The 26,123-nt window shown below is 37.5% G+C and overlaps 1 protein-coding gene across 3 annotated transcripts in view; it reads right to left on the reverse strand.

The window, feature by feature from the left end:
* The window catches only part of pdpk1a (3-phosphoinositide dependent protein kinase 1a), a 32,761-nt gene extending 7,455 nt beyond the window's left edge, over nt 1–25,306 (reverse strand). For all 3 annotated transcript variants that reach the window (XR_013817489.1, XM_079829056.1, XM_079829055.1), the window contains exons 1-10: nt 25,182–25,306; nt 2,293–2,517; nt 2,107–2,149; nt 1,864–2,001; nt 1,616–1,760; nt 1,423–1,520; nt 1,051–1,126; nt 885–953; nt 372–468; nt 115–288 (exon numbers count right to left, since the gene is read on the reverse strand). Coding sequence is in view for 2 of the 3 variants with exons in the window: in XM_079829056.1 (XP_079685182.1) it covers nt 115–288; nt 372–468; nt 885–953; nt 1,051–1,126; nt 1,423–1,520; nt 1,616–1,760; nt 1,864–2,001; nt 2,107–2,149; nt 2,293–2,517; nt 25,182–25,205 (1,089 nt within the window). In the remaining variant the exon portion in view is untranslated. The remainder of the gene's footprint in view (nt 1–114; nt 289–371; nt 469–884; nt 954–1,050; nt 1,127–1,422; nt 1,521–1,615; nt 1,761–1,863; nt 2,002–2,106; nt 2,150–2,292; nt 2,518–25,181) is intronic.
* Nucleotides 25,307–26,123: the final 817 nt, after the last annotated feature.

Genomic DNA, 26,123 nt, shown 5'->3' on the forward strand with positions numbered 1-26,123 from the left:
AATAATAAAACAAAAAACCCCAAACAAAAACCAATAAAACAACAACAAAGGGGAAAAATAACAAAAGACAGTAATTTTTCATTGTGGATAATGTGTATGATAAGTTGAACTAACATTGCCATAGTAGTCTTCATCATCTTCAGCCATGGCTGGTAGGTAAGGGGTCAGCTTGGGTGGGGTCTGAACCGGCAAGTTCTCCCATGAGATTGTCTCAAAGAACATGTGGCCTTTCAGTGGATTGAACCCACCCATTTCCTCACATCCCAGCCGCTTTCTCGGGTCCAAAGACTGAAACCAGCAGATAAACAATGAATTTGTCACAACAATGCAACAGAAAGTGATTATATGTAACGGAAACAAACTATTATTACCAACAGTCGCTGCACCAGATCTTTAGCTTTGGGGAAGAACTTCTCAGGGAATTCATATTCCAGCTTTATTATCTTTTGGAAAATCAAGTACTCGTTCCTATTAAAAGACAAAGTCAATGACTAACTCAACTAGATCAATATCAACAGAGTGTAGTCTCACAACTGAAGAGCTCTTAATCAGCTGAGAGAAGGAAAGGGTTCATTTGAAAGTCACGTGGCTCAATGTTTTGTTTTCAACGGCTGTCCGAGCCAATTTATTGGTTGTAATGTAACCAAAACGGCAAGCGTGTCATGTGACCCGGTGGTTGGGGTTTCCTCAGAAGCCCTCTGTACTGTCTACACAAACAAGTCATAAACACCAAAGCCAACACTTCCTGTTATTTCACACCATGTTTTTAAAACTGCGATTACAACAGTGATCAACCACCAGCACTTCAGCTGTATAGTACAAAGCACCATCCCCATAGTATTAACAACGTTTAATTACTAAATCTAAATTGATCAGTAACTCACCCAGCTCTAAACGGAGGTAATCCGGCCACCAGCTGATAGATTATGCAACCCAGTGCCCAGAGGTCCGAACTAAAAGAGAAAAGAAGATAAAAAACAAATTTGATGCGATTTATTAAACTCTTAATCGGGTAATATTGCGCTGCTATTGCACATTAAACGCCAAAACCTTTTGCAGGCGGATTTTTCCGTCAGCAGCTCTGGAGAGACATACTGTGCGGTGCCAACAAAAGAATTGGCTCTTGCTGTAAAGACAAATCTTGGCATTATCCAACAGAGAGAGCAGATTCAGGTGCGACAAACAGCATTACATACCTTCAGGGTCCATAACCCTGCTCACAACTCATATATGTGCATGGAGAAAAATCATAGACCGTCCCATATTTATGCTACTCGAGAACTGTTGTGAGTGTATCTATAGATAACAAACACTTCATGCCTGACCTACAAGGGGGTTGAAGGAAGTTAACGACTGTTGTTATGAAAAAAAAACAACAACACCACCCCAGAGCAAAGCAATTCCACGAAAAATTCATGTTACTTTGAGCGCTGTCCGAAGACAACTGCTTTGCAGTCCCGAAATCCGTAATATGAATGTGCATGTCTTCGCTCAGTAAGATGTTCTCTGGCTTAAGGTCCCTAGATAAAAACAGATAAATACATACATTCAAAAACATGCATTATGAAGGATTCCAATCAAAGTCATATTGTTGACAAAGTCAATATGCAATTACCTGTGAATAATTCCCAGTGTGTGCAAATACTCCAGTGCACAAACTATCTCAGCAGTGTAGAATCTTGTGCAAGTCTCATCAAATGAGCCTATTTTGCGAATGTATCTAAGCAGTTCTCCATTCTTTGCATAACTGAGGGCGAAATCTGATGGATTAGAGGTTAAGAACATTTTAACAAAGAAATAAGGAGTCGACTTGATTTCACAGTTTCACAGCTCAACGCCACAGCTTTGCTCTGAAAAGGATACAAAGTTTATGCGAATCTTGAAACGTGAAGTAGAGCTTTACGAAAAAGGGATGATCTATGCTCGACAATATATCCTTCTCTCTGAACACATAGTGGGCTTTATTCTCTTTCCTGATGTGATTCTTCTCTAGAATCTTCACTGGAAAACACACATTTCAAAATGACATGAATTTCGTTTATTTATTGTATTGTATTTCTACTATAATGTATATATATATATATATATAAATACATTGCCCATTACTTGCATATTCCTTTCCTGTGGCAAGTTCTTTTGCAAGCACAACCTGCAATTCAAATGTGTTCAGCTATTACAACATATCAATGGAGCCATCGTAAAACTACCATCGCTATACTGGCTATTTGGACCCCAAACGTACTGCAAAATCTTCAGGCATGAGGGATGCAAACACAACAAAATTGTACCCACCGTTGAGAAGGAACCCTCTCCTAAAATTTTGCCAAAGCTGAAATCCTCCTTCTTGCGTGATTGTGGAGGCTTGAGGGTCGATGTCTTTGGCTGGGCGCTTGCCTCCCCCCCGCGGACCTCCATACTGAGACAGTGAGGAAGGTTGGAGTTCAGCTGAGTCCTTACCATTGATGAAGAAGCACAGGAACGCAACACCACGCTAGGCTGGATGGGAGCAGCATCGTACTGAACGAGCAAAAACACACACACACACACACACACACACACAGAGCAAACATGACACTGACTCAGACATGCGGGTGCATGTGCAATGAGGAACAAAACCACCTTGGAGGCAGTAAACCAGCAGCTGATAAAGTACAGTAGAGCTTCCGCAGAAGGGAGGGCTGTGTTTGTTTTCACCCAGGATTACGAGTACTCAAATTCATTCACTCGGACCTGCCTTTGTTTACGCTGCAGAGAGAACGCAAAATATTTACCCTGCCGAAGTTACAAAAACATCGTTTTTGGTTAAGTCTGACCACACTTTTGACCTAAATGAAACGTTTGAGGTGATCGGTCGTTTAAAGGTGCACTCAGTCACTTTTGAACTCATTGAATAGTACATTTGAAAAATAGGTATAAAATCATCACGTTCACTCAAATGAGATGAGTAGCCTAATAAAACCAGTTTTATTTTACATGTGGGTCACCTCATGGGGGCAGACATGTTGAGATCACATGACTAGCTGAATACTACCTACTATTGGACCCTAACAATTGTGGAATAAATCTGAATTAACTTTATTGGCAAAGTATGCATAACATACAAGGAATTTGTCACGTATAAGGCGCCCCACACGTATATGCAAAGTATTAATATGATAGTTGCAGATACCAAATACACTGCTTAGCAGACAACAACACAACAACAACAACAAAATTATATAATAACTAGTGCCGGGAATCAATATATTTTTTAAAAACGAATTAATCAACTTTTTTCTGTAATTTATCGCGATTAATCGCAAGTTTTTAATATTTTACGTTTGTTTATATTTTGATATTGTAATAATTTCAGTTACTCTCCAAATTAATGTATAAACAATATAAAGACAGCATATTTTAAATATGTGTTGTAATGGCATCTTTTTATACTAATGTCCCTATGAAACATTAATGACGTTACATTACAGTATAACTGAAAGCTCCCAATTTCAACATTTATTAGGCTTTAAAAAAAACAACTTTTAATTTAAGTGAACTTAAAACAATCTTTACATTAACCCAAAATAATAAATATTATATTTACCCATGGCTTTCCCTGTTAGACATATACAGAAATGTAATAGTTATCAAACACCTTTCATAACTGCATAAATAATAAATTAAATATAGATTAATCATAATTAAAGCTACAATTTTCTCTGTTCCCGTTGTTCTTTGATGAACATTATTGACAGGCATCATCAGTGCTGCTGTCACTTTAAGACATGACGCGGATCTCACACGCTGTCCCGCGCATCTCATTTCCTCACTACTCTTTAAGTTCATTTAAGACGTTATTTAACTAATTTAAGACTCCTAATATGAGAATACTCCAAATTCTCTGTGTTGTTGTTATTGTTTGTTCAAGAGCAAAAGAGAACACGATGTGAGAGCAGGAGACTGACGCGAGTCTGTCTGTGCGTCGAGTGTGTGTGTGTCAGAGTGTCCCTCGATTAGCTGACATAAGACACAGACAGGACATTGACATACAGCGCGTTGGATATAAAAAACGGACGCTGCGTTATTTGCGTTAAATATTTTTAAAGCGTTAAGCTGAAAAAATTAATCGCCCGTGTTAACGCGTTAATTTGCCCAGCCCTAATAATAACAACAGTGCACTCAATAGAGTGGTGCAGGTGTGACGTCACTTTGTAGTCCAACTGGCAGTTAGCATCGCACTGGTTCCCCAAAAAACACAATAGGATTTTCCCTAAGGCTTTTGGATAATCGAAAAGAAAAAAAACAAGCTCTGGGATCAACAAAAGTTTATGATACTTACACGTTTTGTCCATCAAGATAATTAATCACAGATGAACACAACTTTTATTAATTTTGAAGCCTAAATGCAGTCGCCAGAAATAAAGAGCTAAAGGTAAGCTATAAACGGACTACTTCCGACGGATAACTAAGCTTCCGACAACTCTTTCATTTTTTATCTCAAAACATTTTCCCAGAACGTATGAGTTAGAATAGTTTATAAGAGCACAATTATGAGCATAATGAGCGGACTGAGTTTATCTGTTCGCCGTGATGACGTTTAATCTCCTTGATAGCCTCTGTAGTCCCATTTAGCCTTTTTCAAGACACGTAACAACTTCAAAAAATCCAGAGTGGGGTTATACTGATGTATTTTATGTCGATTAATAAAACGTGAAAGTGTCTTGAGCTTGTGTTCACCACAGACCTTATTTCAGCCGTATAACCGAAATCCAGATGTGGACAGTAACTAAGTACATTTACTTGAGTACTGTACTTAAGCACACTTTTTGAGAATCTGTACTTTCCTTGAGTAGTGTTTTTTATTTTTTTAATCAGTAATCACTCTTGTAGGATCACATGAAGTTCAATGATTTCCAAGTATTTTTTGAACACCAATCAATTGATGGAAAAATAGAAGGCGGCAGTTCAAGAGCAGACGGATAAGTCTAAAATAGTGCGACGACATTAAAGTGCACACAGAAAGCTGCCTCTCAGACGCCAGACCACAAGTACTGAATTTTAGTCTATTGAATCTACTAAAATCGTATTATCGTCGATTAAAATAAAACAATTCAGATGCCTCAAATGTTATAGTCAAAAGTCAAAATTTGCTGTCAAAATTAACACTGGTATGAAGTATGGTTGGTCAAATGATTTTTATAGATTTTTGTCATAGCCTTGTGGATACAGCGCTAACGCATAGGTAACGTTCGACAATGATGTTAGTTAGCATGCAAAAACATAGTTGGGTTAACAATGTTAACTGAAGTCCTTTCAGTAATATGTTTTTACATAATCCTGTCAAATAAACACAATGTAGAAACCTTTCTTTTCTAGTATGATTTTGACTTTGATAAGAGCTCTGTAACTTTTAAGCAAGTGTTTAAATGCGTTCAAGATATGCATGTCAGATGGAGCATGACTGGCTGAAACCCCCATGATGGAACAGCGTGCATTCATACAACAATGCAACAATAATAAAATAATGTGTTTACTTTTACTTTTGATACTTACTGTACTTTTACTTAAGTAAATATCTATCTTTACAACTTTCACTTGTAATGGAGTAATATTTAACCAATAGTACTTTTACTTTTACTTTTACTCAAGTAATGGAGTTGTGTACTTTGTCCACCTCTGCCAAAATCCCATTCAAAAAATATTATTGACTTTGGGTGGATGGAACCAGAAGTGCTAAAATGCTAACTTGCTTCCGCGTGTTGGCCAACAAAGTGATGTCATACAAGCACCACTCTATTATGGTACTACTCAAGAGAGAAAAATAGAGAGAAGTGATAAGTGAGTGATAAAATGAATCATGACTGACAGTGAATTACATCTTTTTATGGCATTGGTAACCTTTTGCTTCAACATGATGATACATCCAAACCACTAGGAGGCAGTATAAGACCAAGACAACTGCTATATCAGATTCGTATTGTGATGTACATTTGAGTGTAACGATAATCAGAAAAGAAAAAAAAAATGTAGGGGGGGTTGGGGACTTCGTTCTATGCATTGTTTCTTCTTAATTTGATTTGGAAAAAATCAAGAAATATTAAACAAACAAAAAACGCGCCCCCTCAGCCGGGACTGAGTGGCAGAAGAGCTGCTGCATGACTAGATTTAATAGGGGGAAACGTGAGTAAAACAAACTGTTATCAGTTTAAGCTAAAGGTTGTACTCGGTATAGTGTTCCTTACAACTTACCAAAGATCCAGTGATCCATAGATATTGACATGCAGCCAGGAATTGTGTTTTCATCAAAATTGTGATGAGCCTCAAAGTCCCGTTATATTAATCAGTGAAGCTGACTACACAATGAATTTCTTATTTACAACATGTCTACACTTTGTTAAAGAGGATTTGCGCACTTGCAGAACTCAGCACTGGACATCTGGATTCTAACTTTAACACCTGTGATTGATCGGCCATTGTGTTCAAGAAATCAACAAACATGTCTGTGATTGGCTACATTACTCACCGAAGCGAAAACACGTTGAAATTGAATCATTTGACGAGTGCAAATACAGATACGCACTGGATCTTTTGACAACTCTTTTCCGCTAATAATATGCTATCATTACAAAGAAAACAGATCCTAGACCAGCAGTTATGGGCAGCTTTTCCCTCTAAAGCAATCAGTAGCAGAAGCAGCAGGCGGCAGATTTTACACGCTATTATCAAGTCCGTCTCCCTCAGGATGTCTGGCATGGGGCCTGGTTTTGTGTATTTTTCACGGCATCCACGCCGAAAACCAATGTTGCCTTCTCAGTCTTTTTGCCACTCAGTGAGTGTAACCGCAGTCACTCCAGCCAACGGTGACGTCACGTGCATACCATATAAGATCTTTAGCTATGTTCCCATCCACCTATTTTTATGTGCATTTTGGGATATCGCATTAAACACTGGATGGAAATGCCAAGATTCATGATCGCTTTTATTGTATTTTGTCTGCGCGGTCTGAAGGCAAATAATCTATTATATACAAAAATTATTAGTAGCTTCTCCTACTGCAGCAACTTTTTCTTATTGATATTAAGCAACCGTTTATCAGGAAGTTACGATTGTGTTCTCTTCGGCTCACTGGGTGGAAAAAGTGCTTTATTCGTAGAAATGTTTAATGCAATATTCCCATTTTAAATTCGCAACTATGGATGAAAAACATAGCTTAACATTTTTTTAAATAATCGATAGTGTGAATTCTCATTTCATGCCGACTTCAAAGACAAAGTTGACAAAATAAACTTGTAACAACAAGTAAACTAGCACTTATAGGTTTGACAAATGCCGGTTGAATAAACTGCTAAGACTTAAAAGTTAGTCGTCTATTTTTTTCTTCAAGACTGTTCTTAACTTTTTAAAGTCAGTTACATTTAAAATTAGATTGGTCTAATTTGAATCAGAAAAGTTAGACTGATTACCTCTTGACTAATTGCTAGTGTGTCAAATTAGTTCTTAAGACACAGTCTAAACATAATGGCTAAGTTTATGCAACTGGCCCAAGTGCTGTTTTGAATAAGAACATTGCCCTAACACCACCTGCCACTGATGAGCAACAGCAAAACTTATGGCAAATTGTGGTTCATACCTGTGAATGATGTAACCTAAAGCCAATTGGCTATTTAAAAAAAAAAAAAAGGGACACAGGAAAGAAAACTGCACTCGTTTAGCCATTTAAAGTAACATCCAAATGCAGCAGGCAAATCTATCTCTCTATAAATGCCATTTTATGTTTATATGGGACAATATGGCACTTAGATAGACTATTAGTGTGCTAATATTAATGACTTCACAAAGAGTAACCAGAGACACAAGGTTAATTATAATTCAACCATCCAATTAAGAGGAATATTGCATATTTTATAAATGTTTTATCCGGTGCACATCATATTTTTTTTATTCATGTGTCCTCATAATCGTTCATCAAAATAACTCCCCTTCCCTCTTGCAGTGACATCTCTTCTCTGATGATGTGTTTACTGGAGTGACAGGGCTACATACAAATATACATACATATACACACACACACACACACATACATATATACATATATATATATATATAGGGCTCGACATTAAGTCTGTTCACATATGTCTGTCAGTCATTGTCCAAGTAAAAAATAAGCTTGTCCGGATTTTTATTTATTTTTGTAAATATAATCTATTCTGAAGCAATATTCTCACCAGTGTTCAATCAGCTTTTACATATTTAAATATGCATATTTGTGATATTTTTACCTTTTTATAAATAGCATTTTTCCATAATCTTATTAAATATAGGCTATGCTTCAGCTTTCATTTTATATTTTAAAATTGTATCTATAAATTAAATTAGAATAAGACACTATAGGCTATTACCAATCAAATTAAATCAATTACACTGAAAATGTACAACTGCATTAAATAATGTTATGAGATTATTTTAAATATTTTTGAATATACAAATAAGATTTCTGCTGAACACAAAAGAAGATATTTTGAAGAATGTTGGGAACCAAGCAGATAGAGCAACCATTGACTACCATACTATTTTTTCCCCTACTATAGTAGTCAATGGTTGCTTTCTCTGCTTGGTTACAAACATTCTTCAAAATATCTTCTTTTGTGTTCAGCAGAACAAAGAAACTCATACAGGGTTGGAACAACTTGAGGGTGAGTAAATAATGACAGAATTTTCATTTTTGGGTGAACTATCCCTTTAATGTCGAGCCCTGATATATATATATATATATATATATATATATATATATATATATATATATATATCACAATAGGGAAGAAAATACTAGGGCTGTAATCTCCCAGTCGATTATTAGTCGATACGTTCTGGCTCGACCAAAATTCAGATTGGTCGATTTTTTGCTGCGTTCATTTCATTAGTTTTGCTGCGTTCATTTAATCAGTTTTGCCGCGCCGCGTTCATTTGATCAGGTGGAAAGCACTAATTGCTAATGGGGGTGTTTTGAGAGCAGCCCTGTTTCACAGGTAACAGTCTGTCTTCAGAACACCCCCATTGTTTTCACGTCTTTTGGATTAGCCCAACCCACTGGAGAAGAGAGACAGATTGAAGAAGGCTAGTTTTCTTGTATATTATTTATTTAATTGTGAGAGCGTTTTTTCAACTCTTGGGGCCCTATCTTGCACCCAGCGCAATTGACTTTGTACACCGACGCATGTGCCATTCCTATTTTGCACCCGCGCAAAGCGCGCTTTTCCCTCCACAGAAGCACGTCGCTAAACTAGTGAATGAACTTGCGCTACCTGGGCGGTTCAGCGCAAAAAAGGAGGCGTGTTCCGGCGCAAACAATCCCTGGTGCTATTTTGCTGTTCCATTAAACAATTGCGCCACTGACCAGAAAAAACCTAGTCTAAAGTCAGTGGCGCGTTGCGCGTTGTTCATTATGCTATTTTAAGGGCGCATGCTTGACCATAATGTATAGCGTGCACAACGCGCATACACTTTGCTCATGTAACCTACACAGATGCAACAGTTATTTTTGCAAATCATAAATTGTTACACTAAAAAAATATTTACACATGAGATGACGGAAATCATTGTGGTGTGCCACGAAGATGTGAAAAAATAGGCATAAATCTAGCTTACAAATGATTCAGGCTAATTGTAATAATTAAGGATAAGACCTGTTTGCCCAATAGTGGCGAGACATATATGTATATAAGGACATCTGACAAATTGGTTTGTCCGTCAAGAACCAGGAAAAAAAATCGACTGAAAAACTGAAAAAACTGAAAGACTGAAAAAAAAAAAGACTGTGAAATCACCTTTACCATAATGTACAACATTACAACTTCACTTCTCTGTCTTTCACTGCTCTTACAAGAACATCAGTCTCCTCGGCTGTGAACCGCTCCTGGCGTGCGCCTGGTAAATACGCCATAATAATAGCAATCCATAATGGAACTTGTGCACCTGCTTTTAAAGGGAATGTTGGGTGACGCTCGGATCGGTTTATTCACGTTACGCCCAAACCACACCTATGAATAATGAAGCTACTTCAGACCAACCCATTTTAGATTTGCGCCGGGCGCAAGAGCCATTTATCCCGCCGGGAAAATAGCAACAGCGCCGAGACCCGCCCACAAAGTTACTTGCGCTTCGCGCTTTGACACTTGCGTTTCAGATCGTTAAAATAGGGCCCTTTATCTGGCTTGTTTAATAAATATTCCTTTTTTATTAAAGTGGACGTGCCTTTTGTGTTTAAGAGTAAAAGCTTTAAGTTAATAGTGTATTCGTGTCTATGCCGCGAAGCTGAGCTCAGCTCCTGTTCGAGCTGCACAGAGCGGCTGAAATGAGTGTCTGTCAGTTATTATAATACATATGACAAAAACAATTGTCTAAATTATGTTGCATATTCCTCAAAAGTTCTTGTGATGATATCTAGTTGACAACACATAGTACTATATTTTCGGAAGTCATAGTGCTATGATATTGTGCAGGTGCACTTGCGACGCTGTCAGAGCCGACAGACTCGTGTGTCAGACTCATTTCAGAGCAAAATAATCAGCTCAAAAACTATTTAATATACTGCAAATAGCCTACTAGTTTTTTTATGTTTATTTATAATTAATTTAGGTAGACAACAAGGCTACCAAGTACTGCGCACAGTGCGCAGCTTATTCATTTAACGTTTTTTTTTCCTAACGTAATTTTAGTCGATTTTTAGTCGAAAATTTCAGGACTTCAGTCGACCAAGATTTTCTTTGGTTGATTACAGCCCTAGAAAATACTACTTTAGGGAAATACACCGATCAGGCATTACATTATGTACAACATTACCACCTTCCTAATATTGTGTTGGTCCCTCTTTTGCTACCAAAACAGCCCTGACACGTCGAGGCATGGACTCCCCTAGTCCCCTGAAGGTGTGCTGTGGTATCTGGCACCAAGATGTTAGCAGCAGATCCTTAAAGTCCTGTAAGTTGCGAGGTGGATCGGACTTGTTTGTTCAGCACATCCCACAGATGCTCGATTGGATTGAGATCTGGGGAATTTGGAGGCCAAGTCAACACCTCAAACTCGTTGTTGTGCTCCTCAAACCATTCCTGGACCATTTTTGCTTCGTGGCAGGGCGCATTATCCCGCTGAAAGAGGACACAGCCACCACCAGCAAATACTTTTTCCATGAAAGGGTGTACATGGTCTGCAACAATGCTAAGGTAGGTGGTACGTGTCAAAGTAACATCCACATGGATGGCAGGACCCAAGATTTCCCAGCAGAACATTGCCTAAAGTATCACACTGCCTACACCGGCTTGCCTTCTTCCCATAGTGCATCCTGGTGCCATGTGTTCCCCAGGTAAGTCACGCACTTGTCCATCCACATGATGTAAAAGAAAATGTGATTCATCAGACCAGGCCAGCTTCTTCCATTGCTCTGTGGTCCAGTTCTGATGCTCACGTGCCCACTGTTGCCGCTTTCGGCAGTGGACAGGGGTCAGTATGGGCACCCAGACTGGACTGTGGTTATGCAGCCCCATACGCAACAAACTGAGATGCTCTGTGTATTCTGACACCTTTTTATCAGAACCAGCATGAACTTCTTGAGCAATTTGAGCTACAGTAGCTCGTCTGTTTGATCGGACCACACAGACCAGCCTTTGCTCCCCACGTTCATCAATGAGCCTTGGCTGTCCATAAACCTGTCGCCGGTTCACCACTTTTGGACTTCCTTGGACCACTTTTGATAGATACTGACCACTGCAGACCGGGAACACCCCACAAGAACTGCAGTTGGAGATGCTCTGACCCGGTCGTCTAGCCATCACAATTTGGCCCTTGTCAAACGGGCTCAAAACCTTACGCTTGCCCTAGGGATGCACCGAAATGAAATTCTTGGCCGAAGCCGAATAATAATGAAATGCTTGGCCGAATACCGAACGCGGTGTTTCGCATTTGTTCCATTTATTTTGCCAATATTTTCACCATTACAATAATTAAATAGTAAAAATTTGCTTTTTACTATTTTGTGTTGCTTTTCAGAGAAATAAATCAAATAACAAAAATACAATTTCAAAATATTTATTTAACACTGAACATTTTTTTAACATTCCAGCAGATATTATACAAACAAAGCACAATATAACTTAAAATAAATAAATTAGTAAAATAAAAAATATATTTTTATTTGGCCATCTTTGAAGCCCCCCTTCTTGAATAGCCTATGTTAGGCCTATAACTGACTGCTGAAAGAATGTAACTCTGTATGTCTACAACAACAAATGTGCATTGAATAGTGCAAAAAATGTGGATGAACCCACAACAAATAAATAACTGTCCTAGACATAAGCCTACTTCTTCAGGAAAAGTGGCAGGTTCTTCTTTATGAAAAGTAGCTTCTCTGCTTTCTCACATGAAAGTCGGTTCCTCTTCTCATCGATGACATGAGATGCAGCACTAAACAGTCTCTCGCTGTCGGTGCTTGTGCATGGAGCAGACAAGTACCTGCAGAATAGTTGACATTTTTATTGCAGTTTTCTGACAGTTGCTCATTTCAAAACGAACAATGTCTTCAAGATAATGAAATGGTTGAAACCCAGTGTAGCCCTACTTTTTAACTACACTGAAAATAGTTACATTTTTTTCACAAAATACATAATATAAAATATAGGTAGTAACACTTTACAATGCTTCCTTTTGTTAACATTATTGCATTAACTAACAATTAGCAATACATTTGTTATGGTATTTATTAGATAATAAATAATATTTAGTTCATGTTAGTATAAGTGCATTAACAATTTTATCAAATAGGCCTACCACTTTTGATACTTTTCAATTCAAAAATTAAAAATGTGATACTTAATTTTAAGACTGTATTAGTAAATATTAACATTAAGATTAATAAATGCTTTTAATAAGGGGTTTTCATTGTTAGTGAATGTTAAAAATAGAAAATACTTATAATGTCTACTAAGTGTTACCATAATCCAAAATATAAATAAAATCTTAAATTAATTTCCCATACAAGTAGCCTACCTGCGTGCCATCTGCGCCAGGTCGGGAAAGCGGCCTTGATTGGTCCTCCAAAATTCGAGAGGGTTATTGCTCCTGGGGATGGGGACTTCTGAGAGATAACCATCTAACTGTTGAGCGGTTGAGCTTGTCCTCTGTCTTGCAAATGGGTTATTCTCTTGGAGGATCTCATCGAACATGTCAGACAGCGAGACTGTGCGCGGCTCATCTGTAGTACGAGCGTGTTTACTTTCTGCGCTGTTTTCATCTCCTGCGCTGTGCATCACCTGACCGTCTCCATCACTTAGCGGCTTTCCCAAATCCAACTCGGCCTGGATCATTTCTCGTGTGCGCAGCTTTTTCCCCACATCCAAGTAATGATCTTTATATCGTGGATCAAGCACAGTCGCGATGCAGTACAGGGGTTCTGAGTCCGCCTGACTAAATCGTGTGCTGACAGCTTCTAAGAGCGCACTTTTAGTTGTTTTTACTCCGTGGTCTGTTTCAGCCTCTTTGTTTAAAAGACGCTTTAGTGCTGCAAGTAAGGGTATGATGTCTGCCACAGATGCATCAGATGAGCTTATCTCTTTTGTTATCTGCTCAAAGGGGGCGAGAAGAGAGAGAACGTTCTCGATTAACACCCACTGGTATGCGGTGAATGTCGCGGGCAGGTCATGATCTGCTATGTATGTAGCCAAGACTCGCTTTTGCGCAAAAAGGCTTTCCAGCATATAATATGTACTGTTCCACCTTGTGCTCACATCTTGTTGGAAACGTTTCTGTGGCGTTCCGAACTGTTCTTGGATAGATTGTAGGCGCGCATAGGCAAGCGGTGAATGCTTAAAATGGCCAACAATTTTCCTGCCTATCGCTACCACATCTGCTATACTGCGCTGACTCAACAATCCCTCGTTGACCGCCAGTTGAATTGTGTGTGCCATACACCGTATGCCTTTCAGATCGCTATCTTCCATGGCTTTAGCCATATTTCTTGCGTTGTCACTGACTACCGCATGCACTTTAGATCGGTCGATACGCCAAGTGTCAAACATGTTGGCGAACGCCTCGGATATGGCTATAGCTGTATGGGACCCTCTAAACTCTTGTGAGTGAAGCACAATCTTTTGTAGCTTGAAATCTGTGTCGATCCACTGCGCAGTTAAACTCAGCATACTGGTGGGGCTCACATCCGAGCTCCAAATATCAGTCGTGAAGCTGAGGGCTGCAATATCTGTAGCCAAGAGCTCATGGACGTGAGATGAAACGACGTTATACATCTCAGGTAAGCACACGTCTGAGAAATACCGTCTACTTGGCATGGTGTAACGGGGCTCAATATGGTCTATAAGCCTGCGAAATCCAACATCCTCTACAACAGAGAATGGTTGATCATCCAATGCGATGAATTCCATTATCCTCTTAGTAATACCTTTAGCTTTGGCACTGTCATTGGTAAACTTTTTTGCCTTTTCTAGGAAGTCAGCCACAGATGGAGTGGGTGTCCTAGGACTGGGAGGAGCTATTTTCCTTTTCACTGCTGCTGTTGCCGCTGCCGCCGCCGTGTCTTTCTCGTACTCTGCATGATGTTCGGGGTGTCTTGATTTTAAGTGATAAATTAAACTTGAAGTGCTGCACGTTTTTGCAGATGCACCCCCTCTGGACAATTCAGCAGAACAGTGTCTGCAAACGGCCGTTTTTGCCTCTTTCTCTGACACTTTAAAGTGCTTCCACACTGCTGACATGTTTGCTGCATAAAGCGCGCGCATCTAACTCTACGCGGGTTACTATTTGATCGCGTCATTAAAAATGTCATTGTTCGGCAAAATTTATTCGGCCTTATTACTTATTCGGCCGAATACCGAAAGTGCTTTTTTTGGCTATTTTCGGCCGAATAATTTCGGTTGCCGAACATTCGGTGCATCCCTAGCTTGCCCATTTTTCCTGCTTCTAACACATGAACTTTGAGGATAAAATGTTCACTTGCTGCCTAATATATCCCACCCACTAACAGGTGCCGTGATGAATATATCGTCGCTGTCCGATGAAAACCACGTATGTCCATTTTGCCGATTTTGAGATTTTTCGACGGATTGAATGTCCAGGTTCATTTCCGTATACAGTATGCGTCACATATCTAAATGGCCAATGAAAAGTTGTGAAATCATGTCATCTGATTTTCACGTATATCCATTTGGTGTCAAAGCTGTCAATCACGCCGCGTATCTCCCGCCCTGTGGAAGCATCTCGCCGGTCTCGTGAAGTTGTTTCATCGAAGCTCAGCACTGGATAGCCGAAAGTACGACATTGAAGCTCTCCACAGTTTAGTTCTAATCTAGTTCTTCACAGATTAGCCTAGTTTGCTTGCTAGTATGTAAATAAACTCGGTCTCATTGATAAGATTCAGCCTTTTTTTTCTTAGTCAAACTGATCAAACTATAGCCTGTAATGCTACTGTCATGATTGTCACTAGAACATGCCTCACTCATACTGCGATCACCGCTGGCCAGAGGCTGAGAATGTCCAGCACGTATTCCTCTGTCAATATGAAACGCGACTTGGCCATTCTAATTAATGATCGGAAGAACGCGCATCGACCACCGTTACTGTAAAATATGCACGTATGTCCATTTAAACTCAATTTTGGTCAAATGTGGATTATATCATTACACTGGCAGGAATATGGTTACATGTAAAGATGCCGTACGACAACGCTACATTCAACTGCTTTTGAAATACGGTGTTTTTTTTCACTTCCTGAAAAGTACGTGTTTTGGACATACGTGAGTTTCATCGGGCAGCGACAATATATACCTGTCAGTGGTCATAATGTTATGCCTGAACAATATATACGTATATAATGTTATATATCTTCTACATATCAGCATAAGGCAGTTTTAGCCTCAAGTCTGAGATAACACCCAAAGCCATGCAAATAAAGCAAGATCTGCTTCCTCACAGAAGCTTGATCACTCCTCATTTGTTTACTATGAGAAATGTGGCGAGAGAGAAAAAAACAAATTCTAAAAGGTTCTGTTATTAGTGTAAAACCTGGTACTTTCCAGACACCTGCTCCAATACCACTTTGCCAAACACACTCAACCACAGAAACTAAAGAGGACTGTCCCCTCTGCCTGTAACTGACAAAAAAAATGGCATGGATGCTACAGGAGCTTGACGTGAAGAGAAAAAAAACTGAAACCAGGCCATATGCACACATCTTAATTGACATTTTGAAAGATAGAAAAAAAGTCAACTGTCCGCAAACAGGACTGAGAGAAAGGCACTGAAAAAATGCAAAAAAAATGTATTATAACTATTTTTTTTAATTAAAAGTATTTTGGATAATATACATCTTCGACATTATCCAGGAACAAAAAAAGTGCATCCTGTGATGCTTTTTGGCCTTAGTTCACTATCTTTTAAAATAATTGAAATTAAAACAATTAAAATGTTGGGTTTGAAAAGAAATACACACATATACGTCTTCAAGCACAAACTTTGGACTGCTAGTGTATAAGGATCCGCCATCTGAAAAGTTTAAGTAATTCAAGCAGACACAGGTGACGTCACTTTCTTTATGACACGTTAATAATAATATAAATGGGAGTGGCATAAACACAATGGCTAAAACAACAATAACGATTATGAGCTGCGCAATACGGCCTCGGGATCAATGGCATCAAAACAGTTTGGCACATTGTAATCTGATAGCAATGGCCGGTTTTCCTGTAAGTGGTATTTAGAACTAGATTAGGAAGTGAAGTTTTGATAGTCAACAAATACAATACCCTTACATCTCTGACAGCCAGCATTGAGTGACTTACAAAGCAAATAGTGGCATTGCACGCATGAGAGAACAGTATAGTAAAGGTTGACAGGATGCCAAATTAAGTGTTCACACAAACAAGTTGCAAGCTAAAGTACCATCACAAGGTCAGGCCTGCTCAATATATCGAAATATCGCAAATGTACATATCGGGATATGCATATCGCAAAGGCACGCAATATATGAATGATAGGCCACTTCAACATTGTGAAAAGTGTACGTTTTAGGTCGCCGCATTTAGCAGAGAACAAACTGGGCACATGACTGTTACTTATGTGGCTTGCTTGAAGTTAAAAAGAGTTATTAAAAGCAATAACTTGTGAAAAACAACTCCTTGCAGTCTCGCGCTGTCTGACACACGCCGAAACCTGTGCACAAGCCGCCTCTCTGAAAGCGTGTGAACCCTTCAGTTCTGTTTTGTGTCTTGTTACGCACTCGAACTGTCAAATACACACACAGTTATGTCAAGTGCAGTAAACCTGCTAATACAGTAAACCTACAAATACAGTAAACCTGCTAATACAGTAAACCTGCAAATACAGTAAACCTGTTAATACAGTAAACCTGCTAATACAGTAAACCTACAAATACAGTAAACCTGTTAATACAGTAAACCTGCTAATACAGTAAACCTACAAATACAGTAAACCTGCTAATACAGTAAACCTACAAATACAGTAAACCTGTTAATACAGTAAACCTGCAAATACAGTAAACCTGCTAATACAGTAAACCTACAAATACAGTAAACCTGTTAATACAGTAAACCTACAAATACAGTAAACCTGCTAATACAGTAAACCTGCAAATACAGTAAACCTGCTAATACAGTAAACCTACAAATAGGGCTGTGCAATTAATCGAATTTCGATTTCGATTTCGATTTTGCCTCCCAACGATCACCAAAATAGTATAATCGAGAAAAAACGATTATTTTGCCATGTTCAGTTTTGCAAGAACACTCTTATTTTGTCTTGCGTTCTGAATGAAACGCGCACGCGCTCATCCGCCCCTCCCGAAGCCACAAACTTTCTCAGATCGTGAGTCTCGTGAGCATACAATCCGCTGGAATTTAAAAACTCGGCGCGAGTAAAGATGGCAGAAGGAGGGCAGTTACAGCAGCGTTTGCTGAGCGAAAAAGGCAAAACCAACTCCGTTGTCTGGGAACAGTTTGGCTTCGAGGAATCAGACGACGAGCAGAAACATGCTACGTGCAAGATTTGCTACATGGCAGTGGCTGCAACGCAAGGGAACAGCACGAATTTGTTTAACCACTTGAAAATTAAACAGAGTGACCTATGACAATCTAATAAAGAAACAAAAACTGACGAGAGCAGGGATGCCGTGTAAACGTCCTTTTTTCCCCTCATATTTTTTGTAAACTTTGTTCAATGCATGCGAGTGCTGCCGTATGTTCGAATATGTCCAGTCATTTTCACCGTCTTCACCCGGGTGTAGAGCCAGAAGACGCGAATGAGAAGCCGCGCGCGCTGTGAGGAAATGTATCTCTGTGCACTCACATCCGAGAGCGCGCACACGTCTCACAGCGCGCAAATATTGAGTTATCTTTCAAGTCTTGCTCTTGAACGGACAAACTCACACAAAACGTATGTCAACATGTCCATCTTGATGAGTTTCCTATCAGACATAGTCTGTATATGCCTTAAGTGAACTTTATACAGTCGATAAAGACGACGCATCTCCGATCCGGATTGAATAGCTTTTGTAAGTTTAATAGGATTCATCTTTAATTTATGCACTCAAATATGCAATGTTATTTTACATTTGATACATTTCTGTATCTGAAAACTAATGTTAGACGTACCTGAAAAGCATATCTAGCCGAACCATATTGTTGATCTTATTTATTTGTGGTTATCATTTTTACGTGAATACTTTTATACTTTGATTTGAATATATGTTATAATATTTATTTTAATAGTTCAAAAAGTACAACAAATGTTACAATTTCAATTGAATTGTTGAAAGGTGTATTTTTAATAAATACAACATATTCCCAAAGTCATGTGAAATAATCGTGTTACATAATCGTGATTTCAATATTGACCAAAATAATCGTGATTATGATTTTTTCCATAATCGAGCAGCCCTACCTACAAATACAGTAAACCTGCTAATACAGTAAACCTACAAATACAGTAAACCTGCTAATACAGTAAACCTGCTAATACAGTAAACCTACAAATACAGTAAACCTGCTAATACAGTAAACCTGCAAATACAGTAAACTTGCAAATACAGTGAACCTGCTAATACAGTAAACATGCTAATACAGTAAACCTGCAAATACAGTAAACCTACAAATACAGTAAACTTGCTAATACAGTAAACCTACAAATACAGTAAACCTGCTAATACAGTAAACCTACAAATACAGTAAACCTGCAAATACAGTAAACCTGCTAATACAGTTAAACCTACAAATATAGTAAACCTGCTAATACAGTAAACCTGCAAATACAGTAAACCTGTTAATACAGTAAACCTGCAAATACAGTAAACCTGCAAATACAGTAAACCTGCTAATACAGTAAACCTGCTAATACAGTAAAACTGCTAATAATACAGTAAACCTGCAAACAGTAAACCTACAAATACAGTAAACCTGCTAATACAGTAAACCTACATATACAGTTAACCTGCTAATACAGTAAACCTGCTAATAATACAGTAAACCTGCAAATGCATTAAACCTACAAATACATACTTGCTAATACAGTAAACCTACAAATACAGTAAATCTGCTAATACAGTTAAACCTACAAATACATACTTGCTAATACAGTAAACCTACAAATACAGTAAATCTGCTAATACAGTTAAACCTACAAATACAGTAAACCTGCTAGTAAACCTACAAATACAGTAAACCTGCTAATACAGTAAACCTAAAAATACAGTAAACCTGCTAATACAGTAAACCTACAAATACTGTAAACCTGCTAATATAGTAAAATACAGTAAAATGGCTGAATAACCTTTGTAGCTTTATTATGTATCAGTGTATATTTAATTAATGTGAAGACTACTGTTTTTAGTTCTTATTTCTAATAACAAAGACACATTTAAAATAACAAAAATAATCCTCCACCCCTAGTTCAGGTGTCTTTGTTTACCTGGAAGTTCTTGATGTTAACTTTTAGGTTGATATAACTATATATTACCATGTCAAGTCAAAGAGTTTTTGGTATTTAAATATTGGCGTTACATTTTTTGTTTGTTTACAATGTTAAAATTATATTGTCAGATTTGTAGGGTTGGGTACCGAACACGGTACTTTTAAGGGCACTGACCGAATTACGTTGGTACAACCGAGTACCGATTCACATGAAATCAAGCGGTACCAAATTTCGGTACCTGAGAACGTATCTGGTGTCTGTGAATTAGGGCTGTAATGATTTGACCAAAAATAAAAACCTCTATTAATTGAACATTTGACCTCGATTACGATTAATGAACGATTATTTTGCTTTTTTTTTTTTTTTTTTTTTTTGCCCTCATAAGGTTTTTGAGTAAGTTCACTGATAAGGTTTGTACTGTAAATATTTTATACTATCTAATAAAAAAGTGAATTTCTTTGTGCTTTTAAAATACTTGAAAGAAACGGTTCACTTTCAGCGGTTATTGTCTATGGGGCAGATTTCTGCTTGTTGTACATCAGATACAGATAAATTAGCGCACTAGGCCTACATTACATTTATTTGAATGCATTAATAAGAGAGTGATAGTGTGTGTGAATTACTCATACCGTCTCTATTCATTATGAAGCTGTGGTTTGTACTTACTGCAAAGGTATTAAAATCTATGCCTATAACGGTTGAGTTTCTAAGCTCCTTTTGTGACTTTACTTTAGTCACAGGACAGCGTTGACTGCGTTTCTGCGCTGCTCTCTGCGCGCGATCTTCACGTGATGTGCAAGCTTCTGTCTGAGTGTTCGTTTATCCCAATATCATTCAGCATTACGTTCATCAATGAAACACGACAATCCTTTCAACCCCCCCCACCCCCATCACCTTCAAACTTACAACCTCTACATGACAACTTTGAGGACGCACTTGATAGAGGTCTGACTTCAGGGCGCGCGCGCGTTGTTAGAGACGCGACACGGCTCGGCTCTGTGTGTCACAGAAAAAAGCTGAGCACTGAACAGAGAAGTTTTCCGTATTGTTGTTTTTGAATAGTGCACAATCGCGTTAAATGTTGAAACTGGCAAGCCTTTAAACGCATTTACTTGACAAACTTTATGAGGTCGAAAGTGAAAGCGATCTGGCTTTGGGGCTTGCGCGCGACGTCTCTCTGTGTGTGTGTGTGTGTGTCGCAGCGCGTAGGCTATAAGAACAGCAATTAACTGACCTGTATAAACTGTGTAAAACATGCAGTAACTATAGTGATTCTGGACATCTATATACAAAGATAACTGCTCCTGCATCTCTCTCTGTGCCTGCAAACTGCACTTGATGCGACTGACGGGGCGGAGTCACGTGAAAACCGAAATAACCGACATGGGAAAAATACGCCGGTTAGAGGTTCTGAATGTCGGTTTCGGTTATTTTTCGATTAATCGTACAGCCCTACTGTGAATATTAAACCTCAACAAGACTATTTAAACACGAATCCGGCCTGTCCCTGTGCAAAGGAATGCAGTAGATGCGCGGTTTACCACACACACACACACACACACTCACTCAGAATCGCACGTGACGGTCGCATGTTTCCTTCTCTGCCGTCTCATATGACGAACGTCATCTCCAGAGCCACTGAGAGTCCCTTAATGAGCATTTTACCATTTAATTTGAGAAAAACTACCATCATATCATAAACACACAGAAACTCAAAAGGTCTTCACGGCAACACGTGAAAATAAAAGTTTGGCTAACTTGACAAAAACATCACTATTGTACAGTAGAATTTAGATATGTCTCAATGTAATAATAATACTAACACTTTCTTTATTTTTTAAGTAATACATTTAAAAATGTCTTCATGTTTTAATTTTAACGGTATAAAGCTCAGTTGCGCATCACTTTGTTTAACAAAAAAAAAAGTTTAAATGAAAAGATAAATTAAATGAATGTCTTATGTCTTTATTTGATTACCCGAAAATACACAACACATAATTTGTGGGAAATCTTTTCATAGAAATGAAATTTAAAAATAATAATAATAATATGGTTGTTTTTATTAATTAAATTTAAGTAGCTAGTAGCCTACTATTTACTAGTAAATATTACAGTAATCATCACAGACCATGGCAGACATAGACCAGGGCAGCTCTAGCACAATGTCAATAACACTTCTATAAATGACTTACAAGCTATTTATAGTTATTGATGGAAACATCCCTAAAGTACAAAAACCCTACAGATTTGTGACATTCATTTTTGCTAAAACACTTCAGAAGTTGTCGCGATGCTTTCTTTTCCCAGAAAGAATGTGAAACACATAAATGGTATCAATAACTTTTTTGCACTTAAAGCAATATCGTATCGCATTATTTAACAAGTTATAGCATTTTTCTTCAATATCGCACAGCCCTAGAGTGTTTTTGTTCATTTATTTATTATTATTTTTTAAAATTGTAATCTTATTGAAACACAGCAGAAGACGATGTACACGACTATGTCTCTGTCGATGCCTGATGTGTGTCGAGGCATACAAGCTGCAAATGTCAGATCATATCTTTTAGACTGTAAACACGTTTAGCACACTGACTTCAAGTAACTGTTTCATTCAGTCGATGTGTGTAGGTAAGAGATGCGGCATGGGTTTCCTGCATGCGCTGTGGCTCATTATCAAATCTGTAGCCACACAAACAACATCCTGATGCAGATGTCATAACACAGCTTTCCCCAGCACTGCTGGATCTGTGCAATTAAATGCAGTATTTATCAGGAGGATATTCAAACCTAATAATCTTTTCAACCTTATCTTTTGAGAACCTCAGACAGGGTCTATTTACAGGGTCTTTTCTTTTGGCCCCTTGGATTAATTTGTGATACTAAACAAGTATTCATCATTGAGTAGAAACTGCTGTTGCAGATTTCCATTAGCATATTTACCATCGCTTAAATCATTCATTCTTAGAATTAATATAATATATTATAAATTAGCAAACCTTTTTCTGTCAAATAATATCTCTAATACACGAAAGCCCATTTCTGCCACATGAAAAAAGCATGCTTTGGTAATTCATAATTATGAAATAAAGTCGAAGTTATGAGATAGCCATAACTATGAGAAAATATAAAGTTGAAATTATGAGATAAAAAGTGTCATAACGGCTTAGTAGCTCATAATTTTGACTTTGTATCTTAATATATCACTTAAATAATTATGACTTATAATTACGTCTGAGATGCGTAATTAATTAGTATAATAAGCATTATAATAATTATGTATAATAATCATGAGTATCAATAATTAGTATAATAATTAGAAGAAAAACAATATCATAATTTCAATTTTTTGTGTCATAATTATGCCAGAGGTATAGAGTAGAAACTGCTGTTGCAGATTTCCTTTAGCATATTTCCCATCGCTTAAATCATTAATTCTTAGAATTAATATAATATATTATAAATTAGCAAACCTTTTTCTGTCAAATAATATCTCTAATACATGAAAGCCCATTTCAGCCACATAAAAAAAGCATGCTTTGGTAATTCATAATTATGAAATAAAGTCGAAGTTATGAGAGAGCCATAATTATGAGAACATATAAAGTTGAAATTATGAGATAAAAAGTGTCATAACGGCTTAGTAGCTCATAATTTTGACTTTGTATCTTAATATATCACTTAAATAATTATGACTTATAATTACGTCTGAGATGCGTAATTAATTAGTATAATAAGCATTATAATAATTATTAGGGCTGTCAAAAGATTAATCGCGATTAATCTCATCCAAATTAAAAGTTTTTGTTTACATAATATGAGTGTGTACTGTGTATAATTATTATTTATATATAAAAACACACACAAGCATGTATATATTTAAGAAAAATGTATTGTATTTATATATAAAATATTTATATTTATATATAATATAAATGATATAAATGTATATACAGTATATACATGCAAATATGTTTTAAATATATACATGAATGTGTTTGTATTTATATGTACATAATAATTATACAGAGTACACACAAATACATTATGTAAACACAAACTTTTATTTTGGATGTGATTATTTGGGACTTTTGACAGCCCTAATTATTATGTATAATAATCATGAGTATCAATAATTAGTATAATAATTAGAAGCAAAACAACAATCTCATAATTTCACTTTTTTTTTTTGTCATAATTATGTTTTTGTTTTTTGGCAGAAATTGGCGTTCATAATAAGATGCAGAAAATGTGGTATTTGAATTATTCATTGATTTTATATTTATTTCCATGACTGGACCATTAGCCTATGGGGAAAACCTTCATAAAAATTATTTTGTGCAACAAATGTCCAGAAAATAAAGCCATAAAAAGATTGGCAAAGCATTGGACAGAGTGATAGCCAAATGAAATGAAAAAAAAACACACATAAAATGCAAAAAGCAGAAGCATAGATTCATATCTCTGAACATGTTAAACCGAATAGGCGAATCGATAATCAATTGGGATTCATCCTTCTGTTCTGCTTTATAATCTGTACATGGGTAACGTTAATCGGAGGCATCGTTTGTTTTACACGGTATTTACATTTCTCTGCTGATTTAAAGCAGTGGTGATAGTCGGATGTGCGCATTTAGAGTTGGATTAGCTTGTGTGGCGCTGGTTAAAGTTCACACAGTGTTGTTTATCAAGTGAACACGCCTCGCGTGAGAGCGGTTTCATAAGGTGACTGTACGGACACCTTAAACAAATTAAACAAATCCATCATTAACCGACTCTGCGCTGCTGCGTCACTTCCTCTGGCATGTTCACGAGCACTGCTGTTTGTTTTTAGCCTGTCAGCTGACAAACTACATGTCAAAACAACCGGGGTAATTAATATAAAATGATATATAATTAATTACACCACTGGCGATGAACTACGTTAAAGCACGTCAAATAGTTTTTGTTTCATTTATTTATTTAGGAATCTGCTGAAACAAACAAGTGCGTGCTCTTCGTCTTTCAAAACACCCAAAAACAAATGACTGAAATAGTTTGAATTACGTTTAGATAATAAAACTTCCTAAATTGAAATCCCTCCCCGAACACCACGTTAAGCTGCTTAGCTAGAAGATGATAGCAACTGGCTAATTTGAACACTGTAAATAGAGATGCGTTCTAGGACACCCTTTTCATTCACTGTCACCCGGGATCTAATGCTGTATTTGTCATCATATACTCACTGTTTGGCTCTTGGTCTTGGCCATGGACGTTTACAGGCAGATGTCTCAGTAATGTTGTCATTACAGAGCTGTAGTGGATGGCCGCTGTTGCCTCTCTCCTGCCAGCTCTGACATCACACCACAACAACGTCTCATGCAGTGGAGAGCTCGCCATGGGAACTGCAGTACTCATCGGTGGACAGCAGAGGGCAGCACAGCCCGGCCGATGGGGCAGAGACCGTGAAGGGGATTTTTCCCTCATCCGACGGTGTGTATTGTTTTTATATTTTGAATTGTAGTGTAGTGGAAACGCAATGGTAGTGGATTTTTTCTTTTGTTGTTAAAGCAAATGGAATGACACAATTCTATCTATCTATCTATCTATCTATCTATCTATCTATCTATCTATCTATCTATCTATCTATCTATCTATCTATCTATCTATCTATCTATCTATCTATCTATCTATCTATCTATCTATCTATCTATCTATCTATCTATCTATCCTTTCTTTCACCTCTGTAGAAGTTCACCCTGGTAAAGATTACTTATAGTTCATTTTGTAAAAAAAAAAGTGTTTAGGGTCATTGTCCTGCAGGGGGGTTGATTTTGAACTCATGATGCAGATACAAAAATAAATCATAACATAGGCTACATTTCAGCTGTTCTGCCTCCAAGACAGTAAAGATCATCAGGCGATGATAATCAAATATCTTAGATTTTTTGATTGGATCAGTAATAAATCATACAATATTCTTTCACACTCTTGAGAGTCTTGATTGATTGGGATTGGTGTGCCATTAAAAATGTATAAAACAGTGGTGTCCCTTTCACATATAATTTAATTTAAAAAAAAAAAAAATGTGTGTGTGTGTTTCTCTTCAGACAATTCTCTGTAAACCCTGGAGATGGGTTGTGCATGAAAATCCCAGTAGATCAGCAGTTTCTGAAATACGCAGCTCG

The sequence above is a fragment of the Gobio gobio genome, assembly GCF_949357685.1.
Source record: "Gobio gobio genome assembly, chromosome: 1".
Lineage (NCBI taxonomy): Eukaryota > Metazoa > Chordata > Actinopteri > Cypriniformes > Gobionidae > Gobio > Gobio gobio.